Here is a 15,157-nt window from a genome sequence, read left to right as displayed (position 1 = left end):
GGGGCGGGACCGGGCCCCAGGGCGGGGCCAGGCCGGGGATGCCCCGCCGCCCGGCCGGGAGGAGGCGCCCGCGGGACCGACCCTCGGCGGCAAGGGGAAGCCCCGATCCCGGGCGGAGCGGGCGGCGCTGAGGCTCTTCCGTCAGCCACCGGTTCCTCGAGCTCTACAACTGGGGAGCCTGAAGCCCGCAGGGCCAGAAGGCAGAAGAAAGAGGGGACACTCCACCCCAAAATTCCCAGATGAAACACCGACAAGTATTTTTTTTTTTTACAAAATGTATTCATCTTCCTTGGAACTGAAAAATAAATCTATGTACAAAACAGGAAGAGATCAGGCTCCCCTCACCCACTCGCAAACAAACCCCTGTAGATTTCCTCTAGGGTCCCCCGAGACAGGCTGGACCTCGGGGAGGTTCCCAGAGGGTCGGAATAAAGGTCTGCTCTGATTTAGGGCCAGTCTGGGCAGGGAGGGGGCAGGGCTCAGGACTCACAGGCCGGGGGCAGAGTTTCGTGTCCCCGACCCATGCGACAGAGAAGGAAGCTAGCATTTCCAAATTCTGGAAGCGTTTCTTAGGTTCTTTGTGGTAGGGGGCTTGGATTTCCCAAGGAATGGAATTCTGAAGTGCGGAAACGTTCTCCTAGGAGCTGGGCGGGGTCCTTGGTTCCCGGGCAGTAGGTGGGACCTGTGCTTCTAGAGTTTAGAGTGAAAGAGCCCCATGGGCTGGAAACAACCCTGAGCCAATACCGGTCAGGACGAAGGTTAGAGCCTCGGTTCTGAGGTGAATGCTGTTTCCCGTGGCTGGACCTTTAAAAGACTGATGGGCTCAGAGGGAAGGTTTCAGATGGCCGGCTGGGACCCTAGGGGATGGGCTCTATATTCCAATGACGGCAGAGCCCTCGATTCGGGGGCTGGGCAGAGTCTGTACTCTGGGAACCTGCAGCCTGGGTTCCGGGTAGGAATGGGGCCTGGGGGTGGAGCCTGGGCTCAAGAGGCAGGGGTGGAGCCTCGTCGGGCTGAGGGCGGGCTCTCGGTAGGCGGATATGGAGTCCGGGTACTTCAGAGACCCTTGCGCTGCCGCTTGAGGAAGGAAAGCGTGTAGTCACTAGGTGTAGACACTTTCTGCTTCTTCATCTGCACTTGTGACTGCGCGGTGAGCTGCAGCTTGATGGCGCTCGAATTGATCTTGGTGGCCACAAGCAGCTCCTTCATGCCTTTCATCTTCTCGCTCTGGAACGTCAGCACCGGACCCTCGGGTGGCGGTGATGCGGCAGGTGCCGGCGTTGGAGCCACGCTGCCGCCTTCAGCGCCGCGGGCAGTCCCGGGGACTGTGCCTGGGGGCTTCCGAGGGGGTCCTGGCACCGCACCCTGGCCCGCGCCTGGGCCCTTGTCCAGCGCCGGCTTTTTAGGAGGCGGCGGCTCCTCTGGCTTGGATTCCCGCCGTGGGCCCCGCCGCCGGCCTTCTCTGGCTTCCTCGCCCCACGGCTCTTCAGCCTCGGCCGCCTCCGCCTCTCGGCTCACTATGCGTACCTTCTGCCGCACCTGGGCCGCATGGGGAGGACAAGCGAAGGCCAAGGTTGCAGGCCAGTGGCTGGCACCCCGCGGCCCGGCCATCTTGGGGCGTTGCACCCAAAGGGGAAGGGCGGATCCCCCGCTGGGTTACAAAGGTTCTGACTCCTCCGAGCTGCTGTCACCACCTGCCCTCCCTGCCACGCTGCACAGCTGCCCCTCACCTGTCCCTCAAAACGGCCTAGGGACTGCACAAGGAAGGTGGCCCAGCCCACGTGCAGCACGGGCGTGGGGCTGCCCTCTTCCCATTTGCAGATGCCATCGTAGAATCGCAGCAGATGGGCGAAGCACTCTGGATCCTGGAGGGCAGAACCCTGGCTCTGCATGCCCTGAGAAAGGGGGAAAGGAGGGCACAGTTAGTTCAGACCCCATTACTCACCCCTCACCAGGGGGAACAGGCCAGACCTCTCGCCTGGACAGAGAGCCCTGGCCCTGGCGGAGGTGAGTAGGGATGGAGAGAATTCTTAGAAACTCCCTTTTTTTTTTTAAGAAATTCCTTCCTTTTATAAATCTAGTCCTTAGCCTGGACTTGGGGGAAGTGGGGAACCACCTTTTACCTCAGTTTCACCTCCTCAACTGAATGAGTGACCCTGACGGAGAAAGAGAAGGGCTTCCATCCCATTTACCTCAGCTCCTTAAACCCAGACCCAGGCCCTCAGCTACTGTGTAAGAGAACACAGCTCTCGCCCTGTCCTCTGCCGCCCCCAGTCCCATGCAGCGGTTCCACGGCCTGTGACTGGGAGCCCTGCTCAGGTGGGAAGGTGTGCACAGGCTGAAGCCCAGCCTTTCACCTGGGTCTGCTCCCCAGGTCGTTCCTCGCCAGCCTCCAGCAGGCTGGCGGCCTCCTTCAGCAGGTTGGGGATGACGTCATTGGCTACTTCAAAGAACTCCTTGTAGATCTCCTCGTCTTCACGGCAGTAGTTGTAGCTGTGAGGGCAGCAGGGCACTGTGGGGTCTCAGCCATGGCGGGTACCCCCAGGGACCTGGCAGGGGAGGGAGCCCTGGTTTCTTTTCCGGGATCATCCAGGGACTGGAGTGAATGGTTGGGGTCCTCACTCCGAGATGATGGTGCTGTATCAGCCCAGAGCAAGAATGAGGAGGGGGCTGGGGATACAGAGCCGGATGGCAGTGGTCAGAAATCAGGAGAGGGGAGGGAAGGAAAGGCCAGAGGTCTTCAGAGAGGGTCCCTACCTCTCAGGCGATGATGGTCTTGGCTGCCTAGTGACTGGAAGGAGAGGGGATAGAACTTGGGACCCAGGCCTCCCTCCTGGATGAGAGGGGTTGTAAATTGGGTGGAAGGGGAAGAAAGGCCGGGCTGGGGTCCCGTGGGGGCATCCTCACTCCTGGATGACAGTGGCTGTGTCGGCCCAGGCCTGCAGAGCTTCGCGCACATTGCGGTTGCGACAGTGGTAGCCAGCCAGGTACATGTAGGGGTAGATGTGCTCATCCCGGTAGTAGGTCTTGGCTGAGGCAATGCCCTGGGGATGGAGCAGAGGGGTATCAAGGAGGCGGCCCCAGATGGCACAAATGTTCCACTGAATCACAACTGGGAGGGGCATCAGGAAGATTCCAGAAAGTCCCCTCCCATGAGACCTTACTACCCTGGTCATCATCTTCTCTACCAGCTGCCCCTCCCCTGGTCTGCAGGTCTGCTTGCTCAGGCCTGGGCCAGACTGCTGCAGGCACCCTGCAGACCAAGGCTGAGGAAGGGGCAAGGCTTACAAACACCAAGGCCTTCCAAATCCAGTCCAATGTCCCTCCTAGCCCAGAAGCCCCCAGCCCCACCAACTTAATACTCCCACCTCAGTGCTCTCACCACGTTTGACTTCTGTTATACTCCCAGAAGGACAATGACAGGCAGCAGAAAAAGTAGGGCTGAGGGGACAACTCTAGGACCTACCACTCCCAGGCAGAGAACCCAGAACACCTCTCAGACATCCCTGACTGTATTGAATATGCACGCAGTAAATACAAAAAGGGGACTGGATGGGTGATACCCCACAACACACACGAAGGTCTCTCCTCATCTGCCCCCCCAGTTCCCAGGTAGAAGGGGACCCCAGCCACCGCTGGGCCGCCCTTCTATACCTACAATGTCCCCACCTTGTGGTAGAGCGTGAGTGGGTCCGGCCTGCCTGGGGTGGGCTCCAGCTCCTCCAGATCCGCCAGGTTCCCCAGCGCCATCGGGTACCTGGGAAAAGCTCGTAAGTCCAGGCTGTCCCCGCCCTGGGGCCCAGCCTGGCCACTCCCCCTACTGACCTTTCCAGATGTCCCAGGTCATAGAGCAGCCAGAGCAGCTTCTAGGGGCCAAAGGAGAAAAGTGCGAGCTGGTGAAACTGAGGCGCGACCTCAGTCTACCAGGCAGAGAGAGCAGTCCAGCACCAGTAGGGGACTCTCCCCCAGGTGGGAAAAGCCAGAATTCAGGAACTAGCCCCTGACTGGAGTCAAAGCACTTTCATGTCTCAATTTCCCCCTTCCCAAGAGCCCCAGGAAAGTCCAGGCCAGGAATGACTCACCCACGTTACAGAATGCGGAAGCTGAAGCTCAGCAAGGGAAAGCACCCTGGCCCAGGGTCCCACAGGTACCCTCACCTGCTGCAGCTGCAATAGCTCCAGGGAGTCGGTGTGCAGGTCAATGGAAGGGTTGATGGCGCATACCATAAATGCCACCTCCATCTTGCGGTCACAGCGCATGTACGATCCTTTCAGGTATAGCCAGCTCTTGGGAGAGGACAAGACCAGATGTCTTATGATGGCCCACCAGTGCCTGCTGTAGGGACTGACATCAGGAACAGGGCCCTCCCCTTCCGGACATATGGAGGTGGTGACAGGATGAGGGGAGCGTGGCCCAAGAAAGCAGAGCTCCTTGGGTTGCCTGGGCTAGAATATGGGGGGGTAGGGGAGTGCAGTACCCGCTCAGCCACACCCGCGTTGACTGTCTGGCCCCTGCGATCCTCATTGCCTTTGCCATGCCAAGTGACTTCAGCTGTTTGTTCTCCATTGGGCCCAAATACTACCCAGGCATGGTCTTCGGACAAGGCCAGGTGGACATCCCGGAGACCCAGAGCCTGGCAGGCCCCCACCACGGCAAAGGCCACACCAGAGCTGTCCAGTTTGGTGCCTGTGGAAGGGAGAGTAATGAAAGAGGGTCCTCTGAGTTCTGGTCTGTGGGAAGGAACCCGACAGCGATAGGCCATGTTCCCTCCCACCCTCAACTCCATACCTTTGCCCTCAGACACTCCTGCCAGACTTCCCTCTATCTCTTTCCGCCTAACTGTTCAGGGCCTCTCCCTCCCTCCTTACATTCCCCATCTTCAACAGGAGACCTTGAATTTTTCATAGTACCCCAGCTTTTGACCCTGCCTTTTCTCTTTCTCTGCAACTGTGTTATATATTTCTGCTAATTTAAGCATTTCCTCATTTTACTGTACTAGGTTATAACCAGGACACTGGCCAACACTTTTTTTACACACCCACTGATGGCCACTCCTAATTTATCTCTGTCCTCTTTTCTTGCTAAGCTCAGAAGCAGCCTCAGATTCCTTCTCAATATGGCACTCCAGGACCTGACTGCCAGTTAACTGGCCTTAAAACAAAGAGGAAAGCTCTTTGCAAGTCCTGAGCCTTCAGCTTCTTAAGGTGAAGCCCTAGTCTGTTCACCTTCAAAATGTGTTCATAGATACTTCATGGATTGTCTCAATTCCATGAAACATAGCCTGATTTTGGCTCGTCACCCCCTAAATCTTCTGCTGCCCTCTGTGCCCCAGGCTGCAGTAGCCGAGGTGCTGAAGGGGCACAGGGTGGGCTCAATGGATTTGGAGTCAAGTGACTGAGGTCCAGTCCCAGCCCTGTCACTCTGTCACTTTGGTAGATCAGTTTCTCTCCCGGGGCTTCAGTTTCTCTAGCTGCAATGCGGGACATAATACTTGGCCCACCTCACAAGGTTTACAGGTCTACAATGCGCTCTGTAAACCACAGTGTTGGGAAGAAGGGGGCCAAGATTCTCATGTGAGACAGCCACCTGTCTCTTGCCACCTGTCGGGCTCCAACCTGTGATGAAGCTGAAGAGGGACTGGATGTGGGCCCGATCCTTGAAGTAGGAGCGGCTGAGGCTATTCCAGATGACATCGGAGACCTTCTTGACCAGCTCACGGCTGGAGACGCCCCCCTCTCGCGGGTAGAGAGACAGGTCAACGGCGCCACGGATCTGGGCGGTGAAGCGGGCATAGAGGGCAGCGATGATGGACAGGTCGGCCACCGGGAAGTAGGTGAGGCCACCAGGAGGGTCGGGCGCAGGGCTGGGCTGGAAAGTGAGCTCAGGCACGTTGGTGGGGATGACGCGGTTGACAGCTAGGAAATGCTCCACGAAGCCCAGTACCAAGGATAGGAGCACCAGGTCCGGCTCCTCTCGGCCCAGCTCGGCAGCGAACAGGCGCACCACATCGTCGATGGAACGCAGCGGGAACAGCGTTTTCTGGGCAGCCTTCAGCCCCATGGCGGCGGCCCTCGGCCTGCGGGCGAGCGGAGGGGAGAAAGGGTCGGGTGGGCACGGCCCACGAATCCCTTCCCAGGCTCGGCTAGCGTTCCACACCCCCCTACACACTCACAGACACCAACCCTTGCTTCCCCGCCCCTTCACGCTCCGCTCATCTCTTCCCCCTCTTTCGTCGAAGAGACCCCTCAGCCGAGGCTGTAGGGCCTTCTTGTCCCCCACAACACCAGGAGCCCCGGCCCCGAAGGAGGTGAGCCCCTAGGACCCCCGCTGAGCACTCCAAATGGCCTTCCCGCCCCCTCTCTGCGCTCATACCCCCGGGGCCCTAGAGTCCGCCGGAAGGCGCCCCTAGGCCAGTCCCCCCAAATCCCAAGGAGAGTCCTGGCCTAGGTCCCCCGCGCCCACCTCCGCGCTTACATCCCACACAAGGCACCGCGGCGCCCGCCGCCTGAAGCCTGCTGGGAAATGGAGTTCCGCCCCCCTCGGGCCGCAGTGCCTGCCGGGAAGTGGAGTCCAAGGCCCGCTGTTGTCCCTGCCAAGTCTTGAAATGGTGGCCGGGCCGGCCAGTCCGCGGTGGCTTATGGGAGTGGTAGTCCCGCTGCTCTGGGCGCCCCAGAGGTCGGAGAAGAGCGGAGGCAGCCGCGCCTTTCTGAGGGCCTCAGGGATTGGTCATTCCATTTCACGCAGACCCAGGTAGCCGAGGAACCGCAGTGCCTTCTGGGAGATGTAGTCCGGGGAGTGAGCGGGCAGTGTCTGCGCTTCTGCAGGTTGTTGCTTGTTGGCAAGATGTGATGACAACGGGTACTTTTTAACACTGCTGGAGTACTGTAAACGTGTTCAGCCACTTTAGTTGGCTATTTATCAGTATCCATTAACACATTAAAGTGCCTACTATATGTCTAGCTTTCTGTCCACGGGGTAAATCTGACACGTGTGCAAAGAAGAACATCTAAAGAACCACTGTAGTTATTTGTAATACGGCAAAAGAAGAGTAAAGTAACTCTCTGCATCCTAAAATGGATCTTCAGGGCACACAGGGGGAGAGGCTGCAGAACAATATATATGATGGAGTAGTATTTATATTACCATTTAAAAACTTCAAAGTAACACTAAATAATTTCTACAGAATCAGTCACTCACTTATTCATTTAGGAAACAGATTTTTGCTGCCTATAATGGGCCAAGCTCTCAGGCACTGGCTGTGTAGCAATGAGTAAACCAGATCAAATTCCTACCCTACTTCACTTCTGTACATTTCCCCCCACAAAACTGTAAATCTAGCCTAATCATGAGAGAAGTTTGGGCAAACACAAACTGCAGGACTTTCAGACTGGCCATACCTGACAGCTCTCCTCAAAAGTGTTCAGGTCATGAAAGACAAGGAAAGCCTGAGACACCGTTGCACATTAGAAGATACTAAGGAGACAGGACCGACGTGGTGTTCTAGGTTGAATCCTAGACCAGAGGAAAAAGGAATTAGTGGAAAAACTGGTGAAGAGAGTGGCCAATTGGCCCAGCTTGACCAAGTCTGAGGGGACTTCAGGGGAGTGGGTCTCTCAGTTTTAAAACTAAACCAGTCAAGTCTTGGGCACCTGTGAGCCCTTATGAAATTCAAAAATATCTGTAGCTTCATTTATAATTTTCATCCCTAAGTTTTGATAAATGTACTGTGTTGTGTAAGATGTTAACATTTAGGGAAGTTGAGTGAGGTATATATGGGAATTAGATCATCAAGGACTGAGTTCTGGGGTACCCCTTCATGTAGAGGTTGGGAAACCAGGAGGAACCAGCAAAGGATTCTGAGAGGAATCAGCCAAAGAAATGGGAGAAAAGCCACATGGGCATTTGGTTTAGAAGACCAAGGCAGAGGAATGAACCATAGGGTTGGGTGCTGCCCACAGGTCAGCAAGTTGAGCACCAAGGACTGATTGCATTTAGCTCTGTGAGAACCCCTGGCGACCACCTTAGGAGTGGTTTGGAAACAAAAGCCCAGAGTTCTCGGGCTCAAGAAAAATGAGAGGAAAGAATTTGGAGACATGATAATATACAACTCTTTTAGGGAGCTTTGCAGAAGGGAAGAAAAAAACAAGCTGGCAACTGGAGGTAGAAGAGGGTCAAAGGAGGTCCTGGTGGTGTGGCTGTTCTGGGGGGTTTTTTGATAGGTAAGAAGTGGATTTATTCAGATACAGAGCGAGGCACACTCCACAGACAGAGTCTGGGCCATTGCAGAGGGCGAGTGCAGCCCCGAAATCTGGTGTGGTTAGTTTTTATAGGCTGGGTCTTGATGTCTCATCGCAGAAAGAATTCAGACAAAGTGATAGGTGAGGAGTGGATTTATTCAGATATGGAGAATCACACTCCACAGACAGAGTGTGGGCCATCGCAGAGGGCGAGTGCAACATTGCTGTTGTTTAATAGGAGAGAGGCAGGACTGATGACCTTGAACAAGTAGAGAGGATGGGAGTTCCCAATTTGCAGGTCTGTAGAAAAAAAATTTTTTAATTTAAAAAACCCCACAATTTTCAGGCTTGCCCTTTGCTAGTAGCATGAACAGTCTAGTCACAATAATTGGAGATAAGGTAAGGTACACATAGGAAGCCCAGCTGGTCTTCTTCCCAAGCGCCATCTTCTCAATGAGGCTGACCCAGACCTAACTAGCCTACTTAAAATCACACTCTCCAACCAAAATGCTTCTTCTAACCCCTCCCCTCCACTCTGCTTTCCAAAATGTTTTCTTCTAAAGCATTAACAGCTTCTAGAACAGGGTTTCTCAACCGGGACACTATTGACATTTGTATCCGTATACGTGCTCAGTCAGTCATGTCTGACTTTTGAGATCCCATGGACTGAAGCCCACCAGGTTCCTCTGTCCATGGGATTCTTCAGGCAAGGATATTAGAGCGGGTTGTCATTTCCTACTCCAGGGGAGCTTCCCAACCCAGGGATCGAACTCATGTCTCCTTCGTCTCCTTAACTGACAAGTGGATTCTTTACCACTAACGTCACTGTAGTTGGGGACTGATTTGTGCCCTGTAGGATGCTTAGCAGCCTCCCTGGCTTCTCCCCCTTTTAGATGTCCCTCCCCCTGTTGTGACAGTAGAAATGTCTCCAAACATTGCCAAATATCTCTGGGGGGCAAATTGCTCGCTGTTGAGAACCAGTTCTCCAGCATCTCAAAAGTGCTGCATCACTTCAGTCATGTCTGACTCTCTGCGGCCCCGTGGACTGTAGCCCACCAGGGTCCTCCAAAACTGTTGCTGTTGCTCAGTCACTCGGTTGTGTCTGACTCTTTGCAACCCATGGACTGCGGCACGCCAGGCTTCCCTGTCCTTCACGATCTCCCGGAGTTTGTGCAAACTCATGTCCACTGGCTCAGTGATGCCATCCAAGTATCTCATCCTGTGTTGCCCCCTTCTCCTCCTTCCTCAGTCTTCCCCAGCATCAGGGTTTTTTCAATGAGTCAGCTCTTCTCATCAGGTGGCCAAAGTATTGGCGCTTCAACTTCAGCATCAGTCCTTCCAATGAATTGATTCAGGGTTGATTTCCTTTAAGATGGACTGGTTTGATCTCCTTGCAGTCCAAGGGACTCTCAGGAGTCTTCTCCAGCACCACAGTTTGAAGGCATCAATTCTTTGGCACTAGCCTTCTTTATGGTCCAACTCTCACATCTGTACATGACTACTAGAAAAACCATAGCTTGATTTATTTATTATTTGTCTCAAACCACCAAAATGTAAGCTCCACAATGACAGATAACATGTCTGTTTTGTTCATGGATGTGTTCCATGTTCCTAGAATAGTGTCCTGTACATAACTGATGTTCAATTATTTGCTGAATAAATGAACAAATACATTCATTCATAAGAGTGATTATAATCACTGGCCCAGAATTTAGGCTGTTTGAGGCGGGGGACAGAAGTACAGACACAAGAGGAATGAGGGACAGCAAAAGTGTGGCAAAATCAATGGATTATTGAACTTCCCTGGTGCTCCAGTGGTTAAGAATCCACCTGCCAGGGCTTTCCTGGTGGCTCAGTGGTAAAGAATCTGCCTGCCAATGCAGCAGACACAGGTTTGATCCCTGGGTTGAGAAGATGCCCTAGGGGAGGAAATGGCAACCCACTCCAGCATTCTTGCCTGAGAAATTCCATAGACAGAGGAGCCTTGGTGGGCTATCGTCCATGGGGTCACAAAGAGTTGGACACAACTGAGCACACACACGAGCAAGGCAGGAGATATGGGTTTAATCTCTGGTCTGGAAAGATCCCACATGCTGTAGAGCTACTAAGCACACGCACCACAACTACTGAGCCGGTGCTCTAGAGGATGGGAACTGCGACTACTGAGCTCACGTACCACGGCTACTGAAGCCCATGCTCAACAAGAGAAGGCACCACGATGAGAAGCCTGCACATCATAGAGAGTAGCCCCCACCCGTCACAACTGGATAAAGTCCCTGAAGCAATGAAGACCCAGCACAGACAAAAATAAATAAATAAATGGATTGTAGGTTCCAGTAGGGTTAAATCTTTATTGTTGTTGGGATACTAGAGAGAGCTGGAAAGATAAGGGTGTTAGTTAGAGAGTGAGATGTTTGGCATCGAAATTATGGGGAGAAGGTTGCTGTCATTGTTGGCAGTGAAAATATTCAGGGAAACTTCCTGGTGGTCCGGTGGTTAGGACTCCACCCTCTCACTGGTGAGGACCCTGGTTGTGGAACTAAATCCCACAAGCCACGCAGTGAGGCAAAAAAAAAAAACTTTAGAGCAGTGCTTCCAGTAGAAACCTAATTGGAGCTGTATGTATAAATTTTAAATTTCTAGTAGCTACATGAGAAAAAGTAAAAGATACAAGAAGATAAATTTTTATCACATATATCATTTTTTTGTTTTCATTTCTTTTATCACATATATCAAAATATATTTCAACTCAAGTCAATATAAAATTATTAAGGACAACTTATGTATTTTCCACACTAAGTCTTTGAACAAGACTTAGTTCCGTACACAACAAAGGTTCGTATGGTCAGAGCTATGGCTTTTCCAGTTGTCATGTGTGGATGTGAGAGTTGGACCATAAAGAAGACTGAGCCCTGAAGAATTGATGCTTTCACATTGCGGTGCTGGAGAAGACTCTTGAGAGTCCCTTGGACAGCAAGGAGATCAAACCAGTCAATTCTAAAGGAAACCCAACCCTTAATATTCATTGGAAGGACTGATGCTGGAACTGAAGCTACAATACTTTGGCCACCTGATGTGAAGTGTCAGCTCATTGGAAAAGACCCCAGTGCTGGGACGGCCTGAGGGCAGAAGGAGAAGGGGGTGACAGAGGATGAGATGGCTCGACGGCATCACTGACTCAATGGACATGTGTTTGAGCAAACTCTGGAAAGTAACTGAAGGACAGGAGAGCCTGCCATGCTGCAGTCCTTGGGGTTGCAAAGAGTCAGACATGACTTAGCAACTGCACAACAACAACAATTGAAGGACAGTTGTTTTACAATATTAGTTTCTGCCATTCATCAATATGACTTAGCAACTGAACAACAAAGCCTTTGAAATCTGGTATGCATTTTATACACACAGCATATCTCAACTCACACCAGTCACATTTCAAATGTTCAGGGGCTACATGTGACCAGTGGCTCCCATATAAGACAGTGTGGCTATCCAGTATGGCTGTGAGAGTGAGTGATAGGAAGGTCAGATCGTGGGACAAGATGAGCTCAAGGAACAGAGAGGCCTGGCAGCTGGATCATCCACGTGTACATCAAAGTGTCTAAGAATTAAAATAGTAGTAAGTGAAGTGAATTGAGAGTCGCTCAGTCAAGTCCAACTCTTTGTGACCCCATAGATTATATGGTCCATGGGATTCTCCAGGCCAGAATGCTGGAGTGGGTAGCTGTTCCCTTCTCCAGGGGATCTTCCCAACCCAGGGACTGAACCCAGGTCTCCCACATTGCAGGCGGATTCTTTACCAGCTGAGCCACCAGGGAAGTAGGATAGAGGGAATTCTCTGGCCGTCCAGTGGTTAGGACCAGCGCTTTCACCACCAAAGGCCTGGGTTTGATCCCTGGTCAGGGAACTGAAGTCCTACAAGCTGCACAGCATGGCCAGCCAAAATCAATAAATGTAATAAAACAGGAGTTGGATAGAGAGAGTGGCAACAAGCCAGGAGCTAGAATTATTGAGAAATGAGCCATGCATGGGTTGAGAGACATTGAGACAAAGTGAGTGGTAAAAGCCGGTAACTTGAGTTCAAACCTAAGTGTTTGACCGGAAGAGGGAGGAGGATGTCTACAAGTGGCCTCGGGAAGGACACCTACCCTATCTCCAGGCCGTAAGGCAGGAGGGCTGTGGAAAGTCTGTGGGACACGAAGCAGTGAGCATGACCCCAAAGGGCAAAGTTTCCACCAGAGCAGGAGGGCTAAGGACCATTTGCAAAAGGGGGCGAGGACACAGGGGATTTTGCTGCAGTTGGACCATCAGCTCTAGAGCTCATGGTGAACAGCTTTCAGGAGCTGAGGGTGGAGACAGGGTCAGAAAAAGGGATGGCCAGAGCCATGGAGAACCGAGAGGCCTCAGCCCCTGCAGTGAAACTGAGCAACAGGGACAAAGAGTAGGACCAGGTATGATGGTCTTGAGGTAGGGGTTGGGTGGTGGGCAGCTGCAAGCAAGGAGGTCAGGGCTTCCTGCCAAGGACAGGGAGGGTCCTGAAGATCCAGCTTGATTCCTGATGATGGAGACAAGGAGGCTAGGGGAGGGAGGTTCCTCTTGATGCTCGCCAATGACATTGACATAAATTAACGTCATGGAGGGAGGGCAGGGAGCCAAATGAGAGTTCAGCCTCTAATTTATCAGAAAAAAAAATGTGTAATGTTGTAATCAAAATTAATTTAAAGTAGCATCTGCTATGTCTTGACAAAAGTATTGAATGTGAATTTAATGAGGAAACAATCAGACAAATGCAAATTGCAAGTTATTCTACTAAAAAAAAAAAAAAAAAAACTGGCCTGGACTATTAAAAAGATGTTAACATCATAAAAAATGACCTAAAAAGGAAGAAGAAAGTTGTCTTAGGTCAAAGGAGATCCAAGAGACACAAGAATTGAATGCAACATGTGATCTAGATTTGGATACTCAATTTTTTTTAATGCTATAAAGAATATTTTTGACACCATTATACCACAAACTGGTTGACTTAAACAGAAATGTATCACTTCACAGATGTGGAGGCTAGAAGTCCAAGATCAAAATGTGTGCAGGAGACATAGAGAACAGAATTACGGGCATGGAAGTGGGGTGAGGGGTAGGAGAAGGTGGGACAGATGGAGAGAGTAGCATAGAAACATACATACTACCATATCTAAAATAGAGAGCCAGTGGGAATTTTGCTGTATGGCTCCGGGAACTCAAACCAGGGCTCTGTGACAACCTAGAGGGGTGGGATGGGGTGGAAGGTGGGAGGTTTAAGAAGGAGGGGACATAGGTATACCTATGGCTGATTCATTTTGATGTACAGCAGAAACCAACAGAATATTGTAAAGCAATTATCCTTCAATTAAAAATAAATAAATTAAAAAAAAAAAAGTCTGCAGGATGTTACTCCTGAGAGCTGTGAGAGAATCTATTCCAGGCTTCTCTCCTAGCTACTAGTGGTTTGTTGGCAAACCTATGGCATCCCTTGGATTATAGAACCATCAACCTGATCTCTGCCTTCACTTTCACTTGGTGCGCTCCCTGTGTGCATCTACAGTTCCCCCTTCTTTAAAGGACACCAGTCATATTGGATTAGGGCCCACCCTAATGACCTTGTTTTACCTACTTACGTCTGCAATGACTATAGTTCCAAATGAGGTCACACTCTGAAATATTTGGGAATAGGACTTCATTTTTAGGAGTCATAATTCAACCCATAACAGATTGATACAGAGTATCAACATTAAATCTTGTGAGAGTGACTTCTGGTGGTTCCTTATTCTTTTTTTTTTTTCTCTCTTTTTTGGCCTCACCACGCAGCTTGCAGGATCTTAGTTCCCTGACCAGTGCTTGAACAGGGGCCCTTAGCAGTGACAGCATGGAGTCCTAACCACTGGACTGCCAAAGCACAGTCAGAAAAAAAAAGATATGCCCTGGGAACTTCCTGGAGGTCTAATGGTTAGGACTCTATGCTTCCACTGCCAAGGCCACGGGTTCGACATGGATTGGCAGGGAATTCCCTTGGTAGTGGTTCCTTTTTCTTAACAGATGTCTGCAAAGTATTTAGCAAAATTCAGGTTGTGTGTAACTTACTTTCAGATGGTAGCGAAATACATCAGTACATGAGAAATACAAAAGCAGCAAAATGAGAACAATGGTGAATCCAGAAGAGGGTGGGGAGTTCATAATCTTTCAACCTTTTTTGAAGTTTTTCAACATAAAACTTTGGGAGAAAAAGAATTTTTTTAATGTGAAACTGTGAAAACCTGTTGGCTAAATTATTAAAGGGTGCTAGGGTAATGGCCATTTCTCCAATTTGGTGAGGATGGCTGGAGCCTGTGGCCTTGACCCTTGAGCCTTGTAGCCTGGAGCCTTGGCATCCCTGCCCTAGGCTCTCTCTTCAGGCTTTGGCATCTCCATAGGCAGAGAGTGAGTTGAAGGCATTTTATACTGATTATCTCACCAAAGTCTTACTAGAACCTCCCGTGATGGGTTTTATGGTCCCCACTTACAGATGGAGAAACTGATGCTTAAGAGGGGTCAGATAATTTGCCCGTAACTGCAGTCGTACTTCAGTTGCTCAGTCATGTCCAAGTCTCTGTGACCCCATGGACTGCAGCATGCCAGGCTTCCCTGTCCTTCCTTATCTCCCTGAGTTTGCTCAAACTCATGTCCACTGAGTCGATGATGAGATCCAACCATCTCATCCTCTACATTAGACTGGAATCAAAGCTACACTCCTAACCAGGCCCTGGAATTTCATGGACCCCCTCTGATCCCCATCTCTAGCAAGACTTAGGTCCCTTCTTGGTTATTTTTCTTAGCTTTAGGGCCATCCACAAGCCCTAGGGCATAGTCATCAGCTCCAGGCCTGCCCCAATCCAGGTCTTACCCTCCTGCCT

The 15,157-nt window shown here is 51.4% G+C and overlaps 1 protein-coding gene across 3 annotated transcripts; it reads right to left on the bottom strand.

Annotated features, from left to right (window-relative positions):
- Positions 1-259: 259 nt before the first annotated feature.
- MEN1 (menin 1) lies at positions 260-6,606 on the bottom strand. 3 transcript variants are annotated; one of them, XM_061164300.1, is made up of 10 exons: positions 6,475-6,606; positions 5,616-6,076; positions 4,478-4,686; positions 4,158-4,286; positions 3,826-3,866; positions 3,670-3,757; positions 2,908-3,044; positions 2,358-2,493; positions 1,731-1,895; positions 260-1,539 (listed from the first exon to the last, which is right to left on the bottom strand). In XM_061164300.1, coding segments are annotated over exons 1-10 (1,851 nt in total). In that variant the 5' UTR covers positions 6,477-6,606; the 3' UTR covers positions 260-1,056. The 3 variants fall into 3 exon arrangements, with proteins under 3 accessions (XP_061020283.1, XP_061020292.1, XP_061020301.1); XM_061164309.1 differs by having other exon boundaries at positions 6,463-6,593; XM_061164318.1 differs by lacking the exon at positions 6,475-6,606 and adding an exon at positions 6,373-6,452.
- Positions 6,607-15,157: the final 8,551 nt, after the last annotated feature.

The sequence above is a fragment of the Dama dama genome, chromosome 2 (genome assembly GCF_033118175.1).
Source record: "Dama dama isolate Ldn47 chromosome 2, ASM3311817v1, whole genome shotgun sequence".
Lineage (NCBI taxonomy): Eukaryota > Metazoa > Chordata > Mammalia > Artiodactyla > Cervidae > Dama > Dama dama.
This window is presented reverse-complemented; position numbering and strand designations above follow the sequence as displayed.